Raw genomic sequence first — 22,332 nt, 5'->3', positions numbered from 1 at the left:
TTATTTTTTACTGTAAATAAATAAAATAAATATAAACTTTTTATTTATTTATTTTTTATAACTGTTCATAAGTTGTAGGGGAGGTGGACTGTCGTGGACTCGATGCGCTGGGGCTGGCAATGGTAGCCCCCCTGTCCTGGCGAGCCACTGAGGTTAAACTACGGGCCATAGGAAAGGATGCAGGGCGTAATTGTGGGGTGTGGAGAAAGGAAGGGTCTGAGGAGGAGGAGGGGACCCGAGCATGTGTAGAGGTGGAGGGAGTTTGAAAAGAAGTAGGAGGCAAATAAGGGGCAGGAGAAGAAAAAGAAGAAGAAGGAAACACATGCTCGGGGGGGTGGGAAGGGAAAGGTTGGCGGTACTGGTCACTGGTGTGGGATGGGGGGTAGGTGTGGGATGGGGGTTGGGGGCGGTGCATGATTTCCCATGACCCGTTCTCTACCATGATTTTAAATTCATGCAACTGCTCGGGCGTCATTGAGTCCATCAAACCGATCATGTTTAGCCCATAATGGTAGTTTGGGCTGCGTTGAATCGCCGACTCCGCCCCCTCCCAGCGGCGAATCAAGTCTGCACCAAACTCCATCTGATGTCGGGCAAAACCTTCTAGAGTGTCGGAAACGACCTCTACAAGGTTCGCATAATCGGCTCGACTTGGCCTACCAGATCTCTGCCCGCTCACCAGGGCTCTCAAATTTTGACGGAAACCTAAGAGCCACTGTTGAGCGGAGGGACCCGGTAGGGGACCCAGATTATCCTGAGAAGATGCATGAGGGACAGGAGGGCTGGCGATCTGTTCCGGTTCCGCCTCAGGAGGTTGGTCAGGCTCCCGAGTGCTGCTGGCACTTCTGTAGAAAAAGTTTTCCATCTGACTGTGGGGGGCTGTCCAAAACAGGGGAGCCAAACGCTCCACTGTCTCAGACAGCCCCTTACACTCAGACGGAGAGAACAGTTGCCCATTTGACTGTGGGGGGCTGTCCAAAACAGGGCAGCCAAACGCTCCGCTGTCTCAGACAGCCCCTTACACTCAGACGGAGAGAACAGTTGTCCATCTGACTGTGGGGGGCTGTCCAAAACAGGGGAGCCAAACGCTACCCTGTCTCAGACAGCCCCTTATACTCAGACGGAGAGAACAGTTGTCCATCTGACTGTGGGGGGCTGTCCAAAACAGGGGAGCCAAACGCTCCACTGTCTCAGACAGCCACTTACACTCAGACGGAGAGGACAGTTGTCCATCTGACTGTGGGGGGCTGTCCAAAACAGGGGAGCCAAACGCTACCCTGTCTCAGACAGCCCCTTACACTCAGACGGAGAGAACAGTTGTCCATCTGACTGTGGGGGGCTGTCCAAAACAGGGGAGCCAAACGCTCCACTGTCTCAGACAGCCCCTTTACAATTTATTTTTTAAACAGTTGTTATAAATATTTACCTTTTTGGTGCCATTGCCTTTTGTAGGAACCCCAGGGCCGCTGTATGGATGTATGTGGCCCCTGAGGTTCCTCCGGAGCCACTCGGGGCCTGAACCTCCTTGTTGTAATCCCTCCTGAAGCGGTCCCGGATAGATCGCCAACGCTTTATAACCAGTTTGACTATCGAAAAAAAACAATAAAAACTAAAATCAGCATGATGAAAGGAAAACAACAATATTTTAATGTATTAAAATACATATTGTTTTACTTACCATATTTCTCCTGAGCCGCCGCATCTAGATCCCCCCAGGTCTCAAAACCTGCAGCAGAGATGTCCCTCCAGAGCCGCTGGGTATGGCGATGATCGGCGTGGTGGCGGTCGGAGTGGTCCCATAATGCTGGACGCGCCTCCACCAGTCGGATGAGGAGCAGGTTATCGATGCTCGGAACCCCGAACTCCTCATCTTCCCTGGTGGAGCCTAGGGAACCCTGAAAAAAAGGAAATACAAAATTTAATGTAAATCCTAATACAAAATGCTAATTAAAACTACTAAATTCAATACTTACACGTCTACGACCGCCACGCTCATTCCCGCGGACTCTGGAGGCGACTGGGGGATCCTCGCTGGCGGCTCTAGGTGCAGATTGCTAATACAAATATTTTTTTTTTTAGAAGACTGTACTTAAATAAAAACAATTTTTACGAAATCTATATATATATATTTTTATATATATATATATATATATATATATATATACTTACTTCTTGACAGCCCCGGTCCGGGCTTGGTCCACCTCCCCTGGACGCTGGTGAGCTGGCCCCGGCAGCCACTTCGGGAGAGCCCTCCGCAGAAGATGATGAAGAAATCTATAATAAGAGCACATACTGATTAATGCAACGAATCAAACAGTAAAAACTCCAAGTGTTGATTTTATACTTACCGGCCACTGGATACGGCGGCGCCTTCTGGGTGGGTTACTCCAGTCTATCTTCTTTGATGACATCTGTACGCAACAGAATACCAGAAAAAAAGCAGATAACGTTAAAGGAACTTGTAGAGCACGATCTCCTCATATATCAACATTTTTCTTTCTTTTTTTTATACTTACTTTTTAAAATATAGATATGGGCTTCCCCACCGCAGATGTCTCTTTCTCTTTTTTTTTTTTTTTTGGAACGACCCTAATAATAAAATGATTAAAAAAATTAATCCGACAGGAGCCATAATCCCCCCAAGTGACAGAAACACCCCGAGAGACAGCAGCCCCGCATAGTGCCAGCAGCCCCCCACAATGACATCAGGCCCCCAGTTCCAAACAACTTTCCCACAGTGCCCTCAGCCCCCCCAATGCCAGCAGCCCCCACAGTTCCAGCCACAAACACCCCCGCAGTGCCAGCAGCAAACAAAGTTCTAGCCACAAACACCCCCGCAGTGCCATAAGCACCGCACAGTTCCAGCCACAAACACCCCCGCAGTGCCATAAGCACCGCACAGTTCCAGCCACAAAAAAACCTGCAGTTCCAGAAGCACCGCACAGTTCCAGCCACAAACACCCCTGCAATGCCAGCAAACCGCACAGTTCCAGCCACAAACACCCCCGCAGTGCCAGCAGCAACCACAGTTCCAGCCACAAACACCCCTGCAATGCCAGCAAACCGCACAGTTCTAGCCACAAACACCCCCGCAGTGCCAGAAGCACCGCACAGTTCCAGCCATAAACACCCCTGCAGTTCCAGAAGCACCGCACAGTTCTAGCCACAAACACCCCTGCAATGCCAGCAAATCGCACAGTTCCAGCCATAAACACCCCTGCAGTTCCAGAAGCACCGCACAGTTCCAGCCACAAACACCCCTGCAATGCCAGCAAATCGCACAGTTCAAGCCACAAACACCCCCGCAGTGCCAGAAGCACCGCACAGTTCCAGCCATAAACACCCCTGCAGTTCCAGAAGCACCGCACAGTTCTAGCCACAAACACCCCTGCAATGCCAGCAAATCGCACAGTTCCAGCCACAAACACCCCTGCAATGCCAGCAAATCGCACAGTTCCAGCCACAAACACCCCTGCAATGCCAGCAAACCGCACAGTTCCAGCCACAAACACCCCTGCAATGCCAGCAAACCGCACAGTTCTAGCCACAAACACCCCCGCAGTGCCAGCAGCAACCACAGTTCCAGCCACACACGCCCCCCCCCCCAGTGCCAGAAGCCCCCCATAAAGGCAGCCCACACCACCAGTGCCAGCGGCTCCCACTGTTCCAGACACACACACCCCTTCCCAAGTGCCAGCAGCCCCCCCACCCTAGAAATAGAGAGATAGATAGATAGATAGTAAAAAAAGAAAGATAGACAAACAGACAAAACTTCATACACTTACCAGTCTCACCAAGTCGATTATCCAAAATGGCCGACGATGAGGGGGAGGGACAGGAAGTTACTGGGCATGCGCAGAAACATGAACGTTTTCGAACGGATCCGTGTCAAAGCGGAGTCAGGACAGACGGATCCGTCCCCATTGACTTCCATTGTAACTATGAACGGATCCGCACGGCCAGACGGACACCAAAACGCTGCAAGCTGCGTTCGGGTGTCCGCCTGCTGAGCGGAACGGAGGCCAAACGCTGACAGACTGATGCATTCTGAGCGGATCCTTATCCATTCAGAATGCATTGGGGCAGTACGGATCCGTTCGGGGCCGCTTGTGAGAGCCTTTGAACGGAACTCACAAGCATAGCCCTGAACGCAAGTGTGAAAGTAGCCTAAGTTCAGTCCGTTTTGTTGTTCCAATTGAGTTGTTCCGGGGGCAATGCATTTTGCAAGGTTTACAAACAACATCTCCTAGCAACCATCAGTTAAAAACGCATTGCACCCCGACTGCATACAGGTTACGTTTTTTTTTTTTTTTTTTTTTTACTGAAGCCCCTCTATCACTTCTATGGGGCCAGGGCTGTGTGAAAAACACAGAATATAGAGCATGCTGCGATTCTCACGCAATGCAGAACTGATGCATGAAAATCGCTCATGTGCACAGCCCCATTGTAATGAATGGGTCAGGATTCAGTGCGGGTGCTATGCGTTCACGTCACGCATTGCACTCACGCGGAAAACTCGCTTGTGTGAAAGAGGCCTAAGAGAGGCTCATCTAGCGGGTTTTATTCCTGACTTGTTTGGCGGTTGGGGCAACTTCACTGCCATTATGTTGCAATCTTGCATAGTGGCATGGCCAAAGTCGCCATGTAGCCCTAGCCTAAATCATGGAGAGTCCCCAGCTACCTGCCAACCTCACTGGAAACCCCCAGGGCACACATAGGAAAAGATCAGGGATAGACAGCAACAACCTCAGAGTAGCTTATACCGCTATAACATGCCCCTACCTCTGCATACACATCGCAACACATGAAGAAACTGACACACAGTGACAGTCATATATGGGGCAGTGGATGGAATCGCCGGTCTGCTCCGCTTTGTACAAGAGGTACCCGTCTTCTGCTCATCAGCACTGCACAGTATCCAGTGCCCTCAGCTAACATGGCGCTGAGCTTTACATTTACCACACCCCCTTTTGCCCACTGCGCCAATCAGAAGGCCCCAGTGTTGTTGCTCGGCCACAAGCCCCGCCCAGGCCCGGCGGCAGCGCTGCTCTGTGCTGGATTCCCTCTTCCTCCTTCCCCTCTCCTCGGCCGTCCCCAGACGTCATCCTCGTCGTCACCGTCGAGAAAGAGCAGAGCGGCGGGCTGAGTGAAAACCCCACTTTGTTGTTATTGTTGTCTCTGCTCCGCTTCTCCCTCCCCGGGGAGCGGAAACTCGTCCGCGCGGTGAGTGATTCTCGTCTTCAGGCAGCGGCTCCACCGGACAATGGGACAGATGTCCTCCCGGCTAGTGCGGCCGAGGCAGGCACATGTCACCCGGCGGGGTCCCCCTCGCACCGGGGCAGGGGAGCATGTATTGAGCCCGGTGAGAATAAAGTTGCTGGTGATAGGGATGGTGCAGCCATTGTCACCCCGGGTCATAGTCCGGTGCCCTGCCAATTAGCAGAGATTGATGTGCCCGATCTCAGTGGGCACCCTGTCCTTAACTGGGGTCTGACGTCATCGTAGGGCACATTAAACCCTTGTGTTTCAGGCTTTACATGGTACTGCTTGGGGGGTAACAATGCTTGGGTCACCCTGATGTGCCCCTCAGAAGCTGATTTTAAGGAGTTAATATGAGGGTCACTGCAAGATCCATCATCTATAACTTCAGTAGCTCATCAGTAAAATCAGGCAGTCCGTGTAAGGGTTAACCGGACTGTTCAGTTTTATGACAAAAAAAAGTTATACGGATTTCTAAATGCCTTTGTCTTTACATTTTATTTAGGAACATTGTTGTATACATCCGATATATCACTATGGCAAAGCCTTGAAGGGGTATTCCGTTGTTAGAAGTTGTCCCCTTTATCAGAGATGTGTGGGTCCTATCATTGGGCCCCCCATAGATCATGAGAACGAGGGCCCCATATCCCCTGCAGCCCCTGGTATGTGGCAAAACTAGGAAAAGCGCCAAGCCAGCTTCACATCCGGGTTATTTGTAGATCAGATGCATACCCGTTCATCTGAAAAGATACAGACAGTACAGCTGTAAGTCCATTCTGTGGCCCCGCAAAAAAAATAGAACATGTCCGATATTTGTCCGTTTTGTGGACTAGGATAGGACATTTCTGCAGGAGTGTAAAAAAAAAATGGCAGCGTGCACTCCGGTATCCATATTTTGTGGATTTGCATGAGCCTCAAAGCAGATTTCTAGAATCAGCTTTACTAGTTGAGAGGCTTTGGGGGACCTCTGAGTGGGTAATATTTCTATTATGGAGACTATTGTAGGGTAGGCACCATTCCTATGGGTTTCTGGGAAAAAAATATCTGAAAATTAGCACATCTTGCATCTGCTGCCATCAGATAGACTTAGAAAACCTAATTTGAATATCTTTCCTAGAAACCCATAGGGGCATTGCCCGGCATATAATACTCCAAACATATATACTGTGCCTACCAAGCGCTCTCCATAATGAGAAAGAGTACCCACCAGACAACACATATATATTCTTTCTCTCTCAGCCACAATACAGTGGATGGCACTGTGCTTGGTAAGCTGTGAAGAGGCCACCCTGCTCACCGGTGGTCTTGTGAGCGTTGCGGCCTCCTCAGACAACTGATTGTACACAGGAAGTCAGACCGCCGCCAATCTCATATTGATGACCTGAGGATAAGCCATGAAAATCCCTGAGAAACCGTCACCATCCACATTTGTGTACTGCTGGCCAAACCTACCGAGAACAGCGGGTTCAGCTGACCAGAAGGAAAGTGAAGCCAGAACTGACGCTATAGTTTTCTGTGGGATCGGTCATGTACATCCAGTGTATCCGTTGTGATGCTGGATGTAAAATAGCGCCAGACAGCAGAATGCTGCATGCTGTACTTTTCTGTCTATGGATGCTGGACCTGTGAACGTCCTTATCTATCAGTTGTGTCCAGCTCCTCACAGAAAAACAAAAACTAGCCGAACACAACTGACGTCCTGTATGTTTCCTGCTTCCACACGTCAATGTTTGGTCCGTGATTTCTATCAGTGATTGTGAGCCAAAACCAGGACTGGAGCCTCCACAGACATAAAGGTATAAGGGTCCATTCACACGTCCGCATCCGTTCTGCAATTTTGACCAAAGACTGACGTGTGAGCGGCTGAGAACTATTCTTTTTGTACACGTCTCTAAGTAAAGGAGTTTTCATTCAGTGACGGTAAGAAGAGATCTTGTGAGGGATAGAAATACACCTCCACAGTACAGTTCATCACTCTTATGTGTAAAGGGAGTAGGAGATGTGAATGTCCCTGGGTCCAGCAGATAACCTCCGCCTTCTTAGCTTCCATGACCAGTAGAATTATCACCATTGTATAAGGGCTCATGTACACGAACGGTTTTTGCTTTCCGTTTCCGGACCGTATTTTGATCCAGTGTACGGAACCATTCATTTCAATGGGTCCGCAAAAGATACGGACAGCACTCTGTGTGCTGTCCGCATCCGTTGCTCCGTTCTGTGACCCCGCAAAAATTATGAGATATGTCCTATTCTTGTCCGTTTTGCGGATAAGACTAGGCATCTCTACAATGAGCTGCCTTTTCCGTTCCAAAAATTGCGGAAGGCACATGGGCGGCTTCCGTATTTTGCGTACCACAAAAAACAGCATGGTCGCGTGCATGAGCCCTCAGGGTATTTTCACAGTTTTCCACTGCTGAATTTGCGGGAGAAATCCGAGGCTGACCGGCATACTTTCAGGTGGTTATGCTGTGGATCCAGCCATGGATTTACCCCCCTTCAGTGGCCTGCCATGGTTTCTGAGCAGAAACTGCAAGAATGTACATGTCATTTGGGAATGAATCGGCGGTGGAATATACGGAGTTCCCATGGAATATAGCTTGGGATACACACCAAAATCTGCTGGGAATATCCGCCATGTGAACATGCCCTTAGGCTTCATGCACACGGCTGTGTCTTTATTTCAGTCCACAAATAACGGATGCACAAAAAGCAGACACCTTCCGTGTGCGCTCTGCGTTTTTCTCACTTCCATCAAACAAAAAGTCTATTCTCCTCCGCAGTGTGGACCAGAATAGGACATGTTCTGTCATTTACAGAACAGCCACCTGGATGTGCAAAAGATGTAGATGTGTACATGGCGCCATACAATCGACGGCATTAAGTCAGTGTTATCTAATACATTCCAGACCTCTAAGGGTTTCATAGCATCATAAATCAATAAAATTCTATGTGACCCCAGTAGTGCTGGACGTCCAGGCTGCAAGTCTGAACGTGATCAGCCTGGGAAAAAGGGACCTTGTGTCAGCCATATCTCCCGGGCTGCCCCGAATGACTGTATTATAGTGTTTTATGATGCACTCAGTTCATATCTGATCGCTGATCACTTGTACTAAACCCACATCACCATCATCATGTGAGTACAGTATAAGAGATCAGCGATCAGATATGAACTGGCTGCATTATAAAACACTATGATACAGTCAGTTGAGGAGAGCAGTGGTCGGCCCAGGAGATCCGGCTCGCACACGGCCCATTTTCCCTGGCAGATCATGTATGAAACAGTCCTTAGCCCTCATGCACGCAACCGAGTCCGTTTTGCGGATCTGCAAAACACAGATACAGGCCTTGTGCATTCTTCATTTTGCAGAAGCGATCATCCAGCCCTCAATAGAACAGACCTATCCTTGTCCGTAATGTGGACAAGAATAGGACATGTTCAGTATTTTTGCAGACGCCACAGAACGGACATACAGATGTGGCTAGCACACGGTGTGCTGTCTGCATTTTTTGAGACCCCTTTGAAGTGAATGGGTCCGCATCTGACTCGCAAAAAATGAGGATAGCACATGGAAAAAAACCATGGTTTATGTGCACGAGGTCTTACTTCTAATGCACTCATGCCTGAGTAAGGGATCTTTGGTTCTGCTCACATGTTTCTTGTCTTCCTGTACATATAAGTATGTTGCAGTATTTGTGAGAAGAGGCTAAATCTGTCACCGTCCCTTCCCACACACACGCCTATCGGCAACTTTTCCCTGCTCAAGCCAGGTCTAAAAAGTGGGCGGGAAGGGGACAATCCTGAAACAGGTAGAAAATGGTCTAAATGTAAGAAAGCTAGGAAGCGGTCTTACATTTAGAAGTGAAGGTGCATCATTGCATTCAGTTTTTATTCACGATTTGTATAGTGTCCCAACTTTTTAGGAATCCGGTTTGTAGATAACGGAACTCTTAGATATCCCGACCTTTGTACGCCAAATTTGAAACACAAGTTTGCTCAACCCTAGTAATCAGTTATAGACAGATAACCTCACCCTGCAGGGTACACTTTACAGCCGACCGAACAACTAAGAGTTTGATCGCCCAGAATGTGACCAGTTAGTTGTCCAGTGGATCCCACCAGCAACATACCAGACCTAAATCCACAAACATAAATGGACTTAAATGTCTGATAGGTGTGGGTCCCACCTCTAGACCCTGTACCTGTCTCAATAACAGAACCCTGTCTTGTGCCGCCACAAATGGAGAGGAGGTCAAGCGTGTGCATCTCCCTCCTTTAACTGCTAATGGACTTTTGGAAATTGCTGAGCATGCTCAGTTCTGGCGATAGGAGCGGGTTCCAAGGGTGGGTCCCACACCTATTGGACATTTACGGCAACAGATCAAACATATATAATCATTTATGTAAAATTTTTACTTGCCGGTTTTAGGCAACTTTTATCATGTTGTATGGGCAGTTTTTGGCTTCACTAATGTTTTCAAAATAAATGCTTCTGTATATTTTCCCAGGAGCTGAAGGGGATGTTCACACGGCGGCTTTTAAAACAGAATTTTGGCATGGAGAGCCGCACCAAAGTTCATAAAAAAATCAGCTGATGGCTGGGTCCTTTCTGCCTCCTATACATCTCAATGGGAGGCTGTGTTGAGGATTGCGGAGCGGTGGGAGGCAGAAATGACCCAGCCATCGATGCAGCTGTCTGTGCAAAAGTTCCGCTTAGAAAGCCGCCATGTGAACGGGACGTAGACAGAAGAAGATCTGAAAAGAATTGGAAATATAAAAAAAGGATTTAGGCCTCTTTCACACGGGCGTTCCGTATTTTCTCTGGATGCGTTGCGTGTGCATTGAGAGAAATTTCAGTCAGTTTTTACTGCGATTGCGTCGTGTGGTTCAGTTTTTTCCGCGCGAGTGCAATGCATTTTGCACGTGCGTGAGAAAAAACTGAATGTGGTAACCAGACCTAAACCCGGACTTCTTCACTGAAGTTCGGGTTTGGGTTAGGTGTTCTGCAGATTTTATTATTTTCCCTTATAACATGGTTTATAAGGGAAAAAAATAGCGTTCTTAATACTGAATGCTTACTAAAATGTTGAAAACAATCAGGAGAAGAAAGCGCTGCCGGCACTGCTACACCTGACCAATATGCAGGATTGGTAGGAAGACACAGGTAGTGCGATTCAGTGAATGGATACGGTGGTGCTCTGCTGAGGCAGACACAGTGGTATATTTAAAGGAGAGATGAGAAGAAACAGCGGCACTCACCAATTCCAAAGTAAAACGTCCAGTTTATTAAACTTGTTAAAATCGGGTACAAGCAGGTCTGTGCACATAGATCAGTAAAGGTACAGCCGTTTCACGCTAAATGCGCTTCATCATACCCAGCAATGGGAAGTATATTAAGCACATGCAAACGATTCTGTTTTATCCAAGATGTGAAACATGTCACTCAGACAGAAGACAACAAAGTCCTTATATCAAAATATCAATAGGCTTTTGGGATCTACAGCTGAACCTTCCTTCAGGGATCATCATGTGAATCTGTTTACACGTTTCGTCTGTCAGTGGTCCTTCATGTTTCCAGGCTAACACCCCATACCCTTCTTTTGTGGTTAATACTGAAATATGCATGCAGTCCTTTTAAACGTTATTGGTGTACAGGATGTAGTAGTATATATCTGCGTCATTATAACTTGTCTTCGTTGTTTTGTAGGCCAGAATGTACATGCAAAAAAACACAGACCAGTTGCAGCGGAGCTGACCCATAGATCTGACAGTTCAAGATGGATAAATGTAGGCATGTGGGCCGGTTACGGCTGGCTCAGGACCATTCAATATTAAATCCTCAAAAATGGCACTGTGTGGATTGTAACACTACAGAATCTGTGTGGGCTTGCCTGAGCTGCGCACATGTGGCATGTGGTCGATACATCGAAGAGCATGCACTGCAACACTTCCAGGAAAGTAAGCATCCTATGGCACTGGAGGTGAATGAACTTTATGTATTTTGTTACCTTTGCGATGATTATGTTCTCAATGACAATGCCACTGGTGACCTTAAACTTTTACGTAGCACATTGAGTGCGATCAAAAGTCAAAACTATGACTGCACAACACGTAGCGGTCGGACATTACGGTCAATGGTAGCTGTTGATGACTCGTATAGCGCTCATCAAGGTGCTAAAGCACTTCTTCAAACTGAAGACCTGACGTTTACAGCTCTGTGGCATCGAAGACATGCTCTGTTGGGAAAAGTGTTTAGATCATGGTTGGCTTTGACGCCAAGAGGTAAACAAAGGTACGAAGAAGAACGCCTCAGGGAGGAGGCTGAAAGAAAGCGGGAGGAAGCTAGGAAAAGGCGCCAGCTCCAGAAGCACAAATTAAAAGAAGAGTTAGAAAGTACCCCCCCAAGAAAGAGTTTCCGCTTGCAACAGCAAATACAAACTCCTCCACAGATTGTGCCACCAACAATGCAGAAACCCTACCAAAAAACTGTACCTACCGCAAAACGAAAAACATCACAGCCTACCTCTAACGAAGTACGTAAGAAAAAATTGGGCGATTCTCCAATAAAAAGGAAACCCACTGTGATCCCTGGGGTGACAGGACTGAGGAACCTGGGGAACACTTGCTATATGAACTCTATTCTTCAAATTTTGAGTCACTTGCACGTGTTCCGGGAGTGTTTCTTACAGCTTGATCTCACTCAAACTCAGGAGTTATTGACAGCTGCAGCCAATGGAAAAATCAGATCCTCCAGCCAAATCCCTCCTGCTGCAGATTTAGCTAGCATAGCAAAAAAGCACACAAACGTGGAGAGGTCTTTGGTAAAGCGCCAAGGCTCTTCATCTGGCCTTAGTGGCGGAGCATCAAAGAGTCGAAACATGGAACTCATTCAACCTAAACCTAGCTCAGCACACATTTCTCTTTGTCATGAGTTACATACTCTCTTCCAAGTCATGTGGTCGGGTAAATGGGCACTGGTCTCCCCCTTTGCCATGCTCCATTCAGTCTGGAGGCTGATACCAGCCTTTCGTGGATACGCACAGCAAGATGCTCAGGAATTCCTTTGTGAACTTTTGGATAAAGTACAACAAGAACTGGAGACAACTGGGACCAGGTACCCAACCCTGATTCCCAGCTCTGAGAGGAAACTCATTAAACAAGTCCTGAATGTGGTCAACAACATTTTTCATGGGCAGCTTCTCAGCCAGGTATGTTAATTCCTAGTATCGTAATTGGCAGCGTGAGGTGAACACAGATGAAGGTGTGATCTGTCACGGGCAGTCCATGTGATGTCTAGTTTTTTTTAAAGAATGTCACAGATCTTGTCTTAGTACTTATGGTTTTTAAGAACTTAAGGGGTATTTTGTTTTCAGCAAATCAAGCATATCCAGTGTATAATAATAATATAGGATATATGTTGTAGATTTTTCTCCTGTACTATTTATCAGTTTCTCACAACTCTCAAGATATCTGTTTACTGTCATTGTTAATGTTTAAGGTAGAAAGCCCATGTGGTAGATACACAGCCTATCTCAGATTTCCATCCTCTGGAACATTCAGGCCAGTTTCACATGAGCGGATTCAGTGTGGGAATCATCCTCTGTGTGGGTGCAGTATAGTGGGGCAAAAAAGTATTTAGTCAGCCACAAATTGTGCAAGTTCTCCCACTTGAAAAGATGAGAGGCCTGTCATTTTCATCATAGGTATACAGTCGGGTCCATAAATATTGGGACATCGACACAATTCTACAATTTTTGGCTCTATACACCACCACAATGGATTTGAAATGAATTTTGAGGGTATTTACATCCAAATCAGGTGAACGGTGTAGGAATTACAACAGTTTGCATATGTGCCTCCTACTTGTTAAGGGACCAAAAGTAATGGGACAGAATAATAATCATAAATCAAACTTTCGCTTTTTAATACTTGGTTGCAAATCATTTGCAGTCAGTTACAGCCTGAAGTCTGGAACGCATAGACATACCCAAACGCTCGGTTTCATCCCTGGTGATGCTCTGCCAGGCCTCTACTGCAACTGTCTTCAGTTCCTGCTTGTTCTTGGGGCATTTTCCCTTCGGTTTTGTCTTCAGCAAGTGAAATGCATGCTCAATCGGATTCAGGTCAGGTGATTGACTTGGCCATTGCATAGCATTCCACTTCTTTCCCTTAAAAAACTCTTTGTTGCTTTTGCAGTATGCGTTGGGTCTTGGTCCATCTGCACTGTGAAGCGCCGTCCAATGAGTTCTGAAGCATTTGGCTGAATAGGTGCAGATAATATTGCCCGAAACACTTCAGAATTTATCCTGCTGCTTTTGTCAGCAGTCACATCATCAATAAATACAAGAGAACCAGTTCCATTGGCAGCCATACACACCCACGCCATGACACTACCACCACCATGCTTCACTGATGAGGTGGTATGCTTAGGATCACGAGCAGTTCCTTTCCTTCTACATACTCTTCTCTTCCCATGACTCTGGTACAAGTTGATCTTCGTCTCATCTGTCCATAGGATGTTGTTCCAGAACTGTGAAGGCTTTTCTAGATGTCGTTTGGCAAACTCTAATCTGGCCTTTCTGTTTTTGATGCTCACCAATGGTTTACATCTTGCGGTAAACCCTCTATATTCACTCTGGTGAAGTCTTCTCTTGATTGTTGACTTTGACACACATACACCTACCTCCTGTTCTTGATCTGGCCAACTGTTGTGAAGGGTGTTTTCTTCACCAGGGAAATAATTCATCCACCACAGTTGTTTTCTGTGGTCTTCCGGGTCTTTTGGTGTTGCTGAGCTCACGATGCGTTCCTTCTTTTTAAGAATGTTCCAAACAGTTGTTTTGGCCACGCCTAATGTTTTTGCTATTTCTCTGATGGGTTTGTTTTTTGTTTTTTCAGCCTAATGATGGCTTGCTTCACTGATAGTGACAGCTCTTTGGATCTCATCTTGAGAGTTGACAGCAACAGATTCCAAATGCAAATAGCACACTTGAAATGAACTCTGGACCTTTTATCTGCTCATTGTAATTGGGATAATGAGGGAATAACACACACCTGGCCATGGAACAGCTGAGAAGCCAATTGTCCCATTACTTTTCATCCCTTAACAAGTGGGAGGCACATATACAAACTGTTGTAATTCCTACAGCGTTCACCTGATTTGGATGTAAAATTGTAAATACCCTCAAATTAAAGCTGACAGTTTGCAGTTAAAGCACGTCTAGTTTGTTTCATTTCATTTTCACAATCCATTGTGGTGGTGTATAGAGCCAAAAATGTTAGAATTGTGTCGATGTCCCAATATTTATGGACCTGGCTGTACCTCAACTATGAAAGACATAATGAGAAAAAAAAACAGATAATCACATTGCCTGTCTGATTTTTTTTTAAAAGAATTTATTAGCAAATTATGGTGGGAAAATAAGTATTTGGTCAATAACAAAAGTTCATCTCAATACTTTGTTATATACCCTTTGTTGGCAATGTTTTCTTTAAGTCTTCACAAGGTTTTCACACACTTTTGCTGGTATTTTGGCCCATTCCTCCATGCAGATCTAATGTAGAGCAGTGATGTTTTGGGGCTGTCGCTGGGCAACATGGACTTTCAACTCCCTCCAAAGGTTTTCTATGGAGTTGAGATCTGGACACTGGCTAGGCCACTCCAGGACCTTGAAATGCTTCTTACGAAGCCACTCCTTTGTTGCCCGGGCGGTGTGTTTGGGATCATTGTCATGCTGAAAGACACAGCCATGTTTCATTTTCAATGCCCTTGCTGATGGAAGGAGGTTTTCACTCAAAATCTCACGATACATGGCCCCATTCATTCTTTCCTTTACACGGATCACTCGTCCTTGTCACTTTGCAGAAAAACAGCCCCAAAGCATGATGTTTCCACCCCCATGCTTCACAGTAGGTATGGTGTTCTTTGGATGCAACTCAGCATTCTTTCTCCTCCAAACACGACGAGTTGAGTTTTTACCAAAAAGTTCTACTTTGGTTTCATCTGACTATATGGCATTCTCCCAATCCTCTTCTGGATCATCCAAATGCTCTCTAGCAAACTTCAGACGGGCCCAGACATGTACTGGCTTGGGGAAAACTTCTGTCACTGCAGGATTTGAGTCCCTGGCGGCGTAGTGTGTTACTGATGGTAGCCTTTGTTACTTTGGTCCCAGCTCTCTGCAGGTCATTCACTAGGTCCCCCCGTGTGGTTCTGGGATTTTTGATCACCGTTCTTGTGATCATTTTGACCCCACGGGGTGGGATCTTGCATGGAGCCCCAGGCTCGAGGGAGATTATCAATGGTCTTGTATGTCTTCCATTTTCTAATTGCTGCCATAGTTGATTTCTTCACACCAAGCTGCTTGCATATTGCATATTCAGTCTTCCCAGCCTGGTGCAGGTCTACAATTTTGTTTCTGGTGTCCTTCAATAGCATTTTGGTCTTGGCCATAGTGGAGTTTGGAGTGTTTGTTTGAGGTTGTGGACAGGTGTCTTTTATACTGATAACAAGTTCAAACAGGTGCCATTAATATAGGTAACGAGTGGAGGACAGAGGAACCTCTGGAAGTTTTAGGTCTGTGAGAGCCAGAAATCTTGCTTGTTTGTAGTTGACCAAATACTTTTTACCGAGGAATTTACCAATTCATTAGAAATCCTGCAATGTGATTTCCTGTATTCTTTCCCCCCATTCTGTCTCTCATAGATAAAGTGTACCTATGATGAAAATTACAGGCCTCTTATCTTTTTAAGTGGGAGAACTTGCACAATTGGTGGCTGACTAAATACTTTTTTGCCCCACTGTATTTCCCAAACTGAACACTGCTCTTCTGGGGAGAACTTGCAGCATCTTAATAATTTAGGATGCTAAGAATTTCCATCTCACTGCAGATCTACTGAACTGTAGTCACAGCATTATGAGAGTAAAGTTCAGTAGACCCGCGGTGAGATAGGAATTCACAGCATCATTGATACAGCTGGCACATAGAGCATGTTTCCCAGATTGAATAGAGGTGTGTGAAACTAGCCTAAAAGGAATTTTCCAGGACTTGCCTATTGATAAATGGGAGCAGCGGCCACTCTACAGTGCACAGAGCTGTATAGTTCCAGTGTTGGAGCTTGTGAAAATGGCTGATTGTTGGGGTACTGTGAAGTTGTTTATCCACCTTTCTGATATTGATGGACTAAGCCTGGGAAAATCCATTTCAGCTTCTTTTAGGTGTTTTAGAAAATGAATAATTGTATTATTTTACATTGAAGAAACCTCATTTACTGAATCCAGAGTATCCCTTTGGGCTGTATGGTCCCTTTAGGTATCACACAGCTTTGGTATGGTCCCATTTATCATTGTTTGAGTGGTGCCTTCTCCCCTGCAGTTTGGGTCAGTAGAACTATTGGAGGTTGGTACAGAAATATACTATATGTGAATCCTGCTTAAGGCCTCTTGCACATGACTGTTGTTTGGGTCCCTGTCTGATCTACATTTTTTGCGGATTGCACATAGAACCATTCATTTCTATGGGTCTATAAAAAATGTGGACAGCACACAGATGTCATCCGTGTGCTGTTAGACAAATTATAGAAAATGTCCTATTTTTGTCTGTTTTGCAAGAGTAGGCAAATGCAATTAGGAAAAGAATTGGAATCAAATCAAAAAAATGTGGAAAATGCGGCATCCATATTTTGCAGATCTGCAGTTTGCGGACTGCAAAATACATACGGTCAGGAAACCTAAAAGTGCTTTCTGGGACTTAGAACCAGGGGCACTACCGATTAACCATGGCATTCATTCACCAGATAGAAAAGGCAAGTATGAGTTGACCTTACACAATATGCAATGACAAGGAGCTGGTGAACCAAGACCAAAGTTAACCTGTCCAGAATATGCCATCAATATCTGATCAATGGGGTTGGTGTGACTCCCTGCATTGTTCACTAGGCATAGCGCCATGCACTTGATAGTGGCTATGTCTGGTACGGGGACCCGCCAATTAGCTGAGTGCCATGGCCTTTTTAGTCAGCTGATTGTTGTGGTGCCTGGAGTCGAACCCACACTAATCTGATATTGATGGCCTATCCTAAGAATAGGCCAATATCAAAGTTCCTGAAAATCCCATTTAAAGGGAAGCACAGTCAGCAGCGTTTCCTGAGCCAGTCCTTACCTTGAAAATGCTTATCATGTGTGGTGTGACTGCTGCTCTGCTGGTTTCTATGATTCACACGTAAGATGCCTTCCTTTGTATTTATCACGGTGCTGACAAATTGGAATGTGCGGCCTCCTTAGTAGACAGGTTATGTTTTGTCTCTGCTCACTGCCTGCTGTGCGAGGTCAATTCCTCCTTTCCTTTTCTGTGATCTGGTTTAAGACATCAGGATATTTAACAGCGGTCTGGTTCTTGTTCGCCCCCCCCCCCCCCCATCTGTTTGGACAGCATGTAAGGCTGGCTCCTGGTATTCACTTTCGGGAGGATATCCATGTCACAGTGGTGTTTCCAGGTCTCCAGTAATGCAGAATGGGCTCCAGAATGTAAAGGTTTTACATGGCACTGATGGGTGACAAATGTGCCTTGCATATGCACAGCTCCGGCCGTTCTCCCCCCTCCTAGCTTTTCCTTGACAATAGGCTCAGTGGAGCCTTCTCTTTTGTGTCAGTGGTCATTGGGAAGAACCCTTTTCACATGCACATTTTCTGGACTCTGCCGCCACATTGTGCCTTCTGATTGAAATGCCGCTGAAGGGACGTGTGAGCGCCACTTTGATTTTTTTAACCCTTAGATATTGCTGCAGGATCTTGCTCTATCTTATGTACATATTACGCTGGAGCGATTGGGGCCATCTGATCGCTCTGTGCCGATCTATGCGAGAAATGATCTTGTCACCATTTAGTAACTTTTCATATATGGTTATAATGTATACAGGGAATACAGCATGACCTTGGTGAAAAAACAAAAGCAAGAAAAAGGTTGCATAACTAGTCATACCGGTGTGAAGACAATTGAACGATGTGTAAGAATCAAATAAACGGTCACCGGTCATCTGTGAACATGTCACACAGGACCCTGATGCTCTTGCATCTTTTACTTTCATGTTTGGGCCCTGAAGTGACATTCCTGCCACCCCAGACTTGGACCTGTTGGTTTCTTTGAGATTAGGATGGTTTCACACAAGGCAGTTTTTTGAAAAATGTTGAAGTGCAGAAGCATATTCACAAGGAATGGGAAATATATAGAAAAGACTTCTACTTCTCCTGCCTGCTGGATCCAAGAGCTGTAAAACCATTGTGGTGTGTTTCCAAAAAACGCCATGCGTGAACCCACTCTTTGCAAGAATTCCAGACCCTTTGGGTTCCAAACAGTTACTTATCTTACTGGTATAGCCATTGAGGGTATATGCCAGGTACCAGTGAAAAGAAAAACATTAAAGGCACGGTATTCAAACTGGTGTAAAGTAGAATTGGCTTAGTTGCCCATAGCAACCAATCAGAATCCACCTTTCATTTTCCAGAGGAGCTGTGAAAAATGAAAGGTGGAATCTGATTTGTTGCTATGGGCAACTAAGCCAATTCTACTTTACATCAGCCTGATAAATGGCCCCCTGTGTTTATTTGACCGGCTCGCTCTTATGTCCACTTCTTCAGGCATAAGATGAAGAAGTCTATCAACCTCAGCCGCTTTCATGGCAGAACCATTGCTCATTGCATGAGAATAGGCATAGAAAATTGTCTTATTTGCATATAAATTAACTATGCGCATCGTCCTCTTTAGTGAATTGATAAGTAGGCCATTTATATTCATTTGCGTAGTCTGTGTGTGTAGTGTAAATGAGGAGAAATGAGCGCAGACACAAACACGTCTAATGGCGGAATTACACAGGACTATTATTAGGACTAAATGTTCGGACAAACGCTCGTTCCTGATAATCAGCCCGTGTAAAGGTGCCACCGATCACCTGATAAACGAGCGAAACGCTTGTTCAGCAGGTGAAGTCATCATTGATGTGGACTCCTAAATCATCAGTTATGGGCAGCAGATCGTGCTGTGTGATCAGTGATTCCAGTAGCTATCACTCGTCCCCATACAGTGGAGGTGATTGCTACATGTAATCGCAGCTCTCTCCTCCACTGACGAGCAGGCAATTATCGGTAAGGAACATTTCCATCTCGATCGTTGCCTGCTCAGTCGGCACATTTAAGTGCACTTTAAGTGATACTGACCTTCAGATACAACGGTGACTTGTGTTGTGAAGCATACAGGATCTGCAGATCTGTTGCAGCGAATACACTGCGGAGGCGAATGTGCCTGCCCTCTGACACTGGGCAGTCTATACGAGCAAGTTGAATAGGACTAGCACATTGTACAAATGATACTTGGCCAAGTAATGAGGTCGCTAATGCCGCGACCAGAGTTGAGCGAATTGAGATCTTGCATCATATATCTGGAGTCGATTCGGTCAAACACTTCGGTTTTAAAGGATAACTGTCATATTTTCATAAAAAAAAAATTTTTTTAGCATTTGTTACTGCTGCAGCAGCATTATGCATAAAGCAATCTTTAGTTTCTTCACTTACCACAGTTTTCATTGAGTTTTCCCCTTAGTTATGACTGTTTTGAATCCTACATTATGAGGATCTTCTCAAGATGGCTCCTTTGCCAGTTCTCTGAGGCCAAAACTGCATTCCCTCAGGTCACATACAAACTTGCTGTAGCCAAAATTAGTTTCGGCCTAAATCACGCTGTGAATGAATTCATTAATCATTTCTGCATCTTGAAAAACATTTAAAATAGCAATCTGAAGTCAAGTTTGGTACTGAGGTACCAGCCAGTACCAAACCCAACTTTTGGTTTGCTATTTTAAAATGTTTTTAACCCTTTCATGACCAAGGGTCATTGATGCCCCAGTGTCCAGGTCAAAATTTACTAATCTGACATGCGTCACTTTATGTGGTAATAGCTTTGGAACACTTTTACTTATCCACGCCATTCTGAGATTGTTTTCTCGTGACACATTGTACTTCATGATAGTCATATATTTGAGTCAATATATTTCACCTTTATTTATGAAAAAATCCCAAATTTACCAAAAATTTGGAAAAATTCACAATTTTCCAAATTTCCATTTCTCTGCGTCTAAAACAGAAAGTGATACCTAATAAAATATTTATTACTTAACATTCCCCATATGTCTACTTTATGTTGGCATCATTTTGGAAATGTAATTTTATTTTTTTAGGGCGTTAGAAGGCTTAGAAGTTTAGAAGCAATTCTTACAATTTTTAAGAAAATTTCCAAAACCCACTTTTTAAGGACCAGTTCAGGTCTGAAGTCCCTTTGTGGGGCTTACATAGTGGAAACCCCCATAAATGACCCAATTATAGAAACTACACCCCTCAAGTTACTCAAAACTGATTTTACAAACTTTGTTAACCCTTTAGGCGTTCCACAAGAATTAAAGGAAAATGGAGATGAAATTTAAAAATTTCACTTTTTTGGCAGATTTTCCATTTTATATATTTTTTTTCTTTAACACATTGAGGGTTAACAGCCAAACAAAACTCAATATTTATTACCCTGATTCCGCGGTTTACAGAAACACCCCACATGTGGTCGTAAACTGCTGTACGGGCACACGGCAGGGCGCAGAAGGAAAGGAATGCCATACGGTTTTTGGAAGGCAGATTGTGCTGGATTGGTTTTCTGAACGCCATATGTTTTTTATTTTTCTGCCGATCGTCTTGTGCAGGGGCTCGTTTTTTGCAGAAAGTGTTGAGGTTTTTATTGGTATCATTTTTGGGTACATAGGATTTTTTGATCATTCTTTATTACACTTTATGGGGCAAGGTGACCCAAAAATTGGCTGTTTTGGAATAGTTTTCATTTATTTATTTTCACAGCGTTCATCTGAGGAGTTAGGTCATGTGATAGTTTTATAGAGAAGATCGTTACGGACGTGGCAATACCTAATATGTATACTTTTTCTTATTTATTTAAGTTTTACACAATAATAGCATTTCTGAAACCAAAAAAATGATGTTTTAGTGTCTCTATAGTCTGAGAGCCATAGCTTTTTTATTTTCTGGGCGATTGTCTTAAATAGGGTATCATTTTTTGCGAGACGAAGTGATGGTTTGATTGGTACTATTTTGGGGGTCATAAGCCTTTTTGATCCCTTGCTGTTGCACTTTTTGTGATGTAAGGTGACAAAAATAGCTTTTTTGGCACAGTTTTTTTAAAATTTATTTTTATGGTGTTTATCGGACGGGGTCCATCACGTGATATATTTATAGAGACGGTCGTTACGGACGCGGTGACACCTAATATGTGTATTTTATTTTATTTTTTCATATTTTTTTTTTTTTTGTAAATTCTTTATTTAAATTTTCAATTTTCAATAGAGCAAAGCATAGCGAGCAATGAGGCTGATGCAGAATACATCTCAGCGTCAAAGCATAGGTAAAAATAAACACCTCAAAGCCCGACAGGCAATGAGACTGATGGCGAATACATCTCAGTAACAAAGCATAGGCAAAATAAATGACAATCGACAGGTCATAAACTCATAAAACCCTACTCGGGAGAACCACCACCGACTGTGGAACAGTAATATGCAACCTGAATACAAACATTATGTAGACACGGAGAGGGGGAAACAGGGGAGGGAAGAGGAAGAAAGGGGAGGAGGGATAAAGGAAAGGGGGGGACAGTATTCGCAAACCTTGACTCTCACTCAGGTGCCAGTAGTGCCTTACAATCAGCCGAATCATAAAAGATCAACCAATGACTCCACGTTTTGGAGAATCTTTTCTCAGTGTGTCTCAGAGAAGAAGTGAGATCCTCCATTCGCATAATCTCCTGGACTCTACTGATCCACATTGATATGGAGGGAGCAGAAGACTGCCTCCATAGGCCTGGGATGCAAGCTCTCGCCGCGTTCACCAAATGTCTTACCACAGATTTGTTGTAGGATGCCAGAGGAATCTCGCACTGATGGAGCAGGAAAAAGGCCGGCGTCTTCGGGAGAGCGTATGTAGAAAACTTCGATGTGATCCCCCACACAGAGTCCCAGAAAGCCGAGAGAAG

The 22,332-nt window shown here is 45.0% G+C and overlaps 1 protein-coding gene across 2 annotated transcripts in view; it reads left to right on the top strand.

Moving 5' to 3' along the window:
- Nucleotides 1–5,043: 5,043 nt before the first annotated feature.
- The window catches only part of USP44 (ubiquitin specific peptidase 44), a 36,107-nt gene continuing 18,818 nt past the window's right edge, over nt 5,044–22,332 (top strand). For both annotated transcript variants that reach the window (XM_044280537.1, XM_044280536.1), the window contains exons 1-2: nt 5,044–5,223; nt 10,965–12,465. In XM_044280537.1, the coding sequence (XP_044136472.1) occupies nt 11,035–12,465 (1,431 nt within the window). In that variant the 5' untranslated portion in view covers nt 5,044–5,223; nt 10,965–11,034. The remainder of the gene's footprint in view (nt 5,224–10,964; nt 12,466–22,332) is intronic.

The sequence above is a fragment of the Bufo gargarizans genome, chromosome 2 (assembly GCF_014858855.1).
Source record: "Bufo gargarizans isolate SCDJY-AF-19 chromosome 2, ASM1485885v1, whole genome shotgun sequence".
In the NCBI taxonomy this organism is placed as follows: domain Eukaryota; kingdom Metazoa; phylum Chordata; class Amphibia; order Anura; family Bufonidae; genus Bufo; species Bufo gargarizans.
The sequence above is the reverse complement of the archived record's forward strand: the minus strand, read 5'-3'. Positions and strand labels throughout refer to the sequence as shown.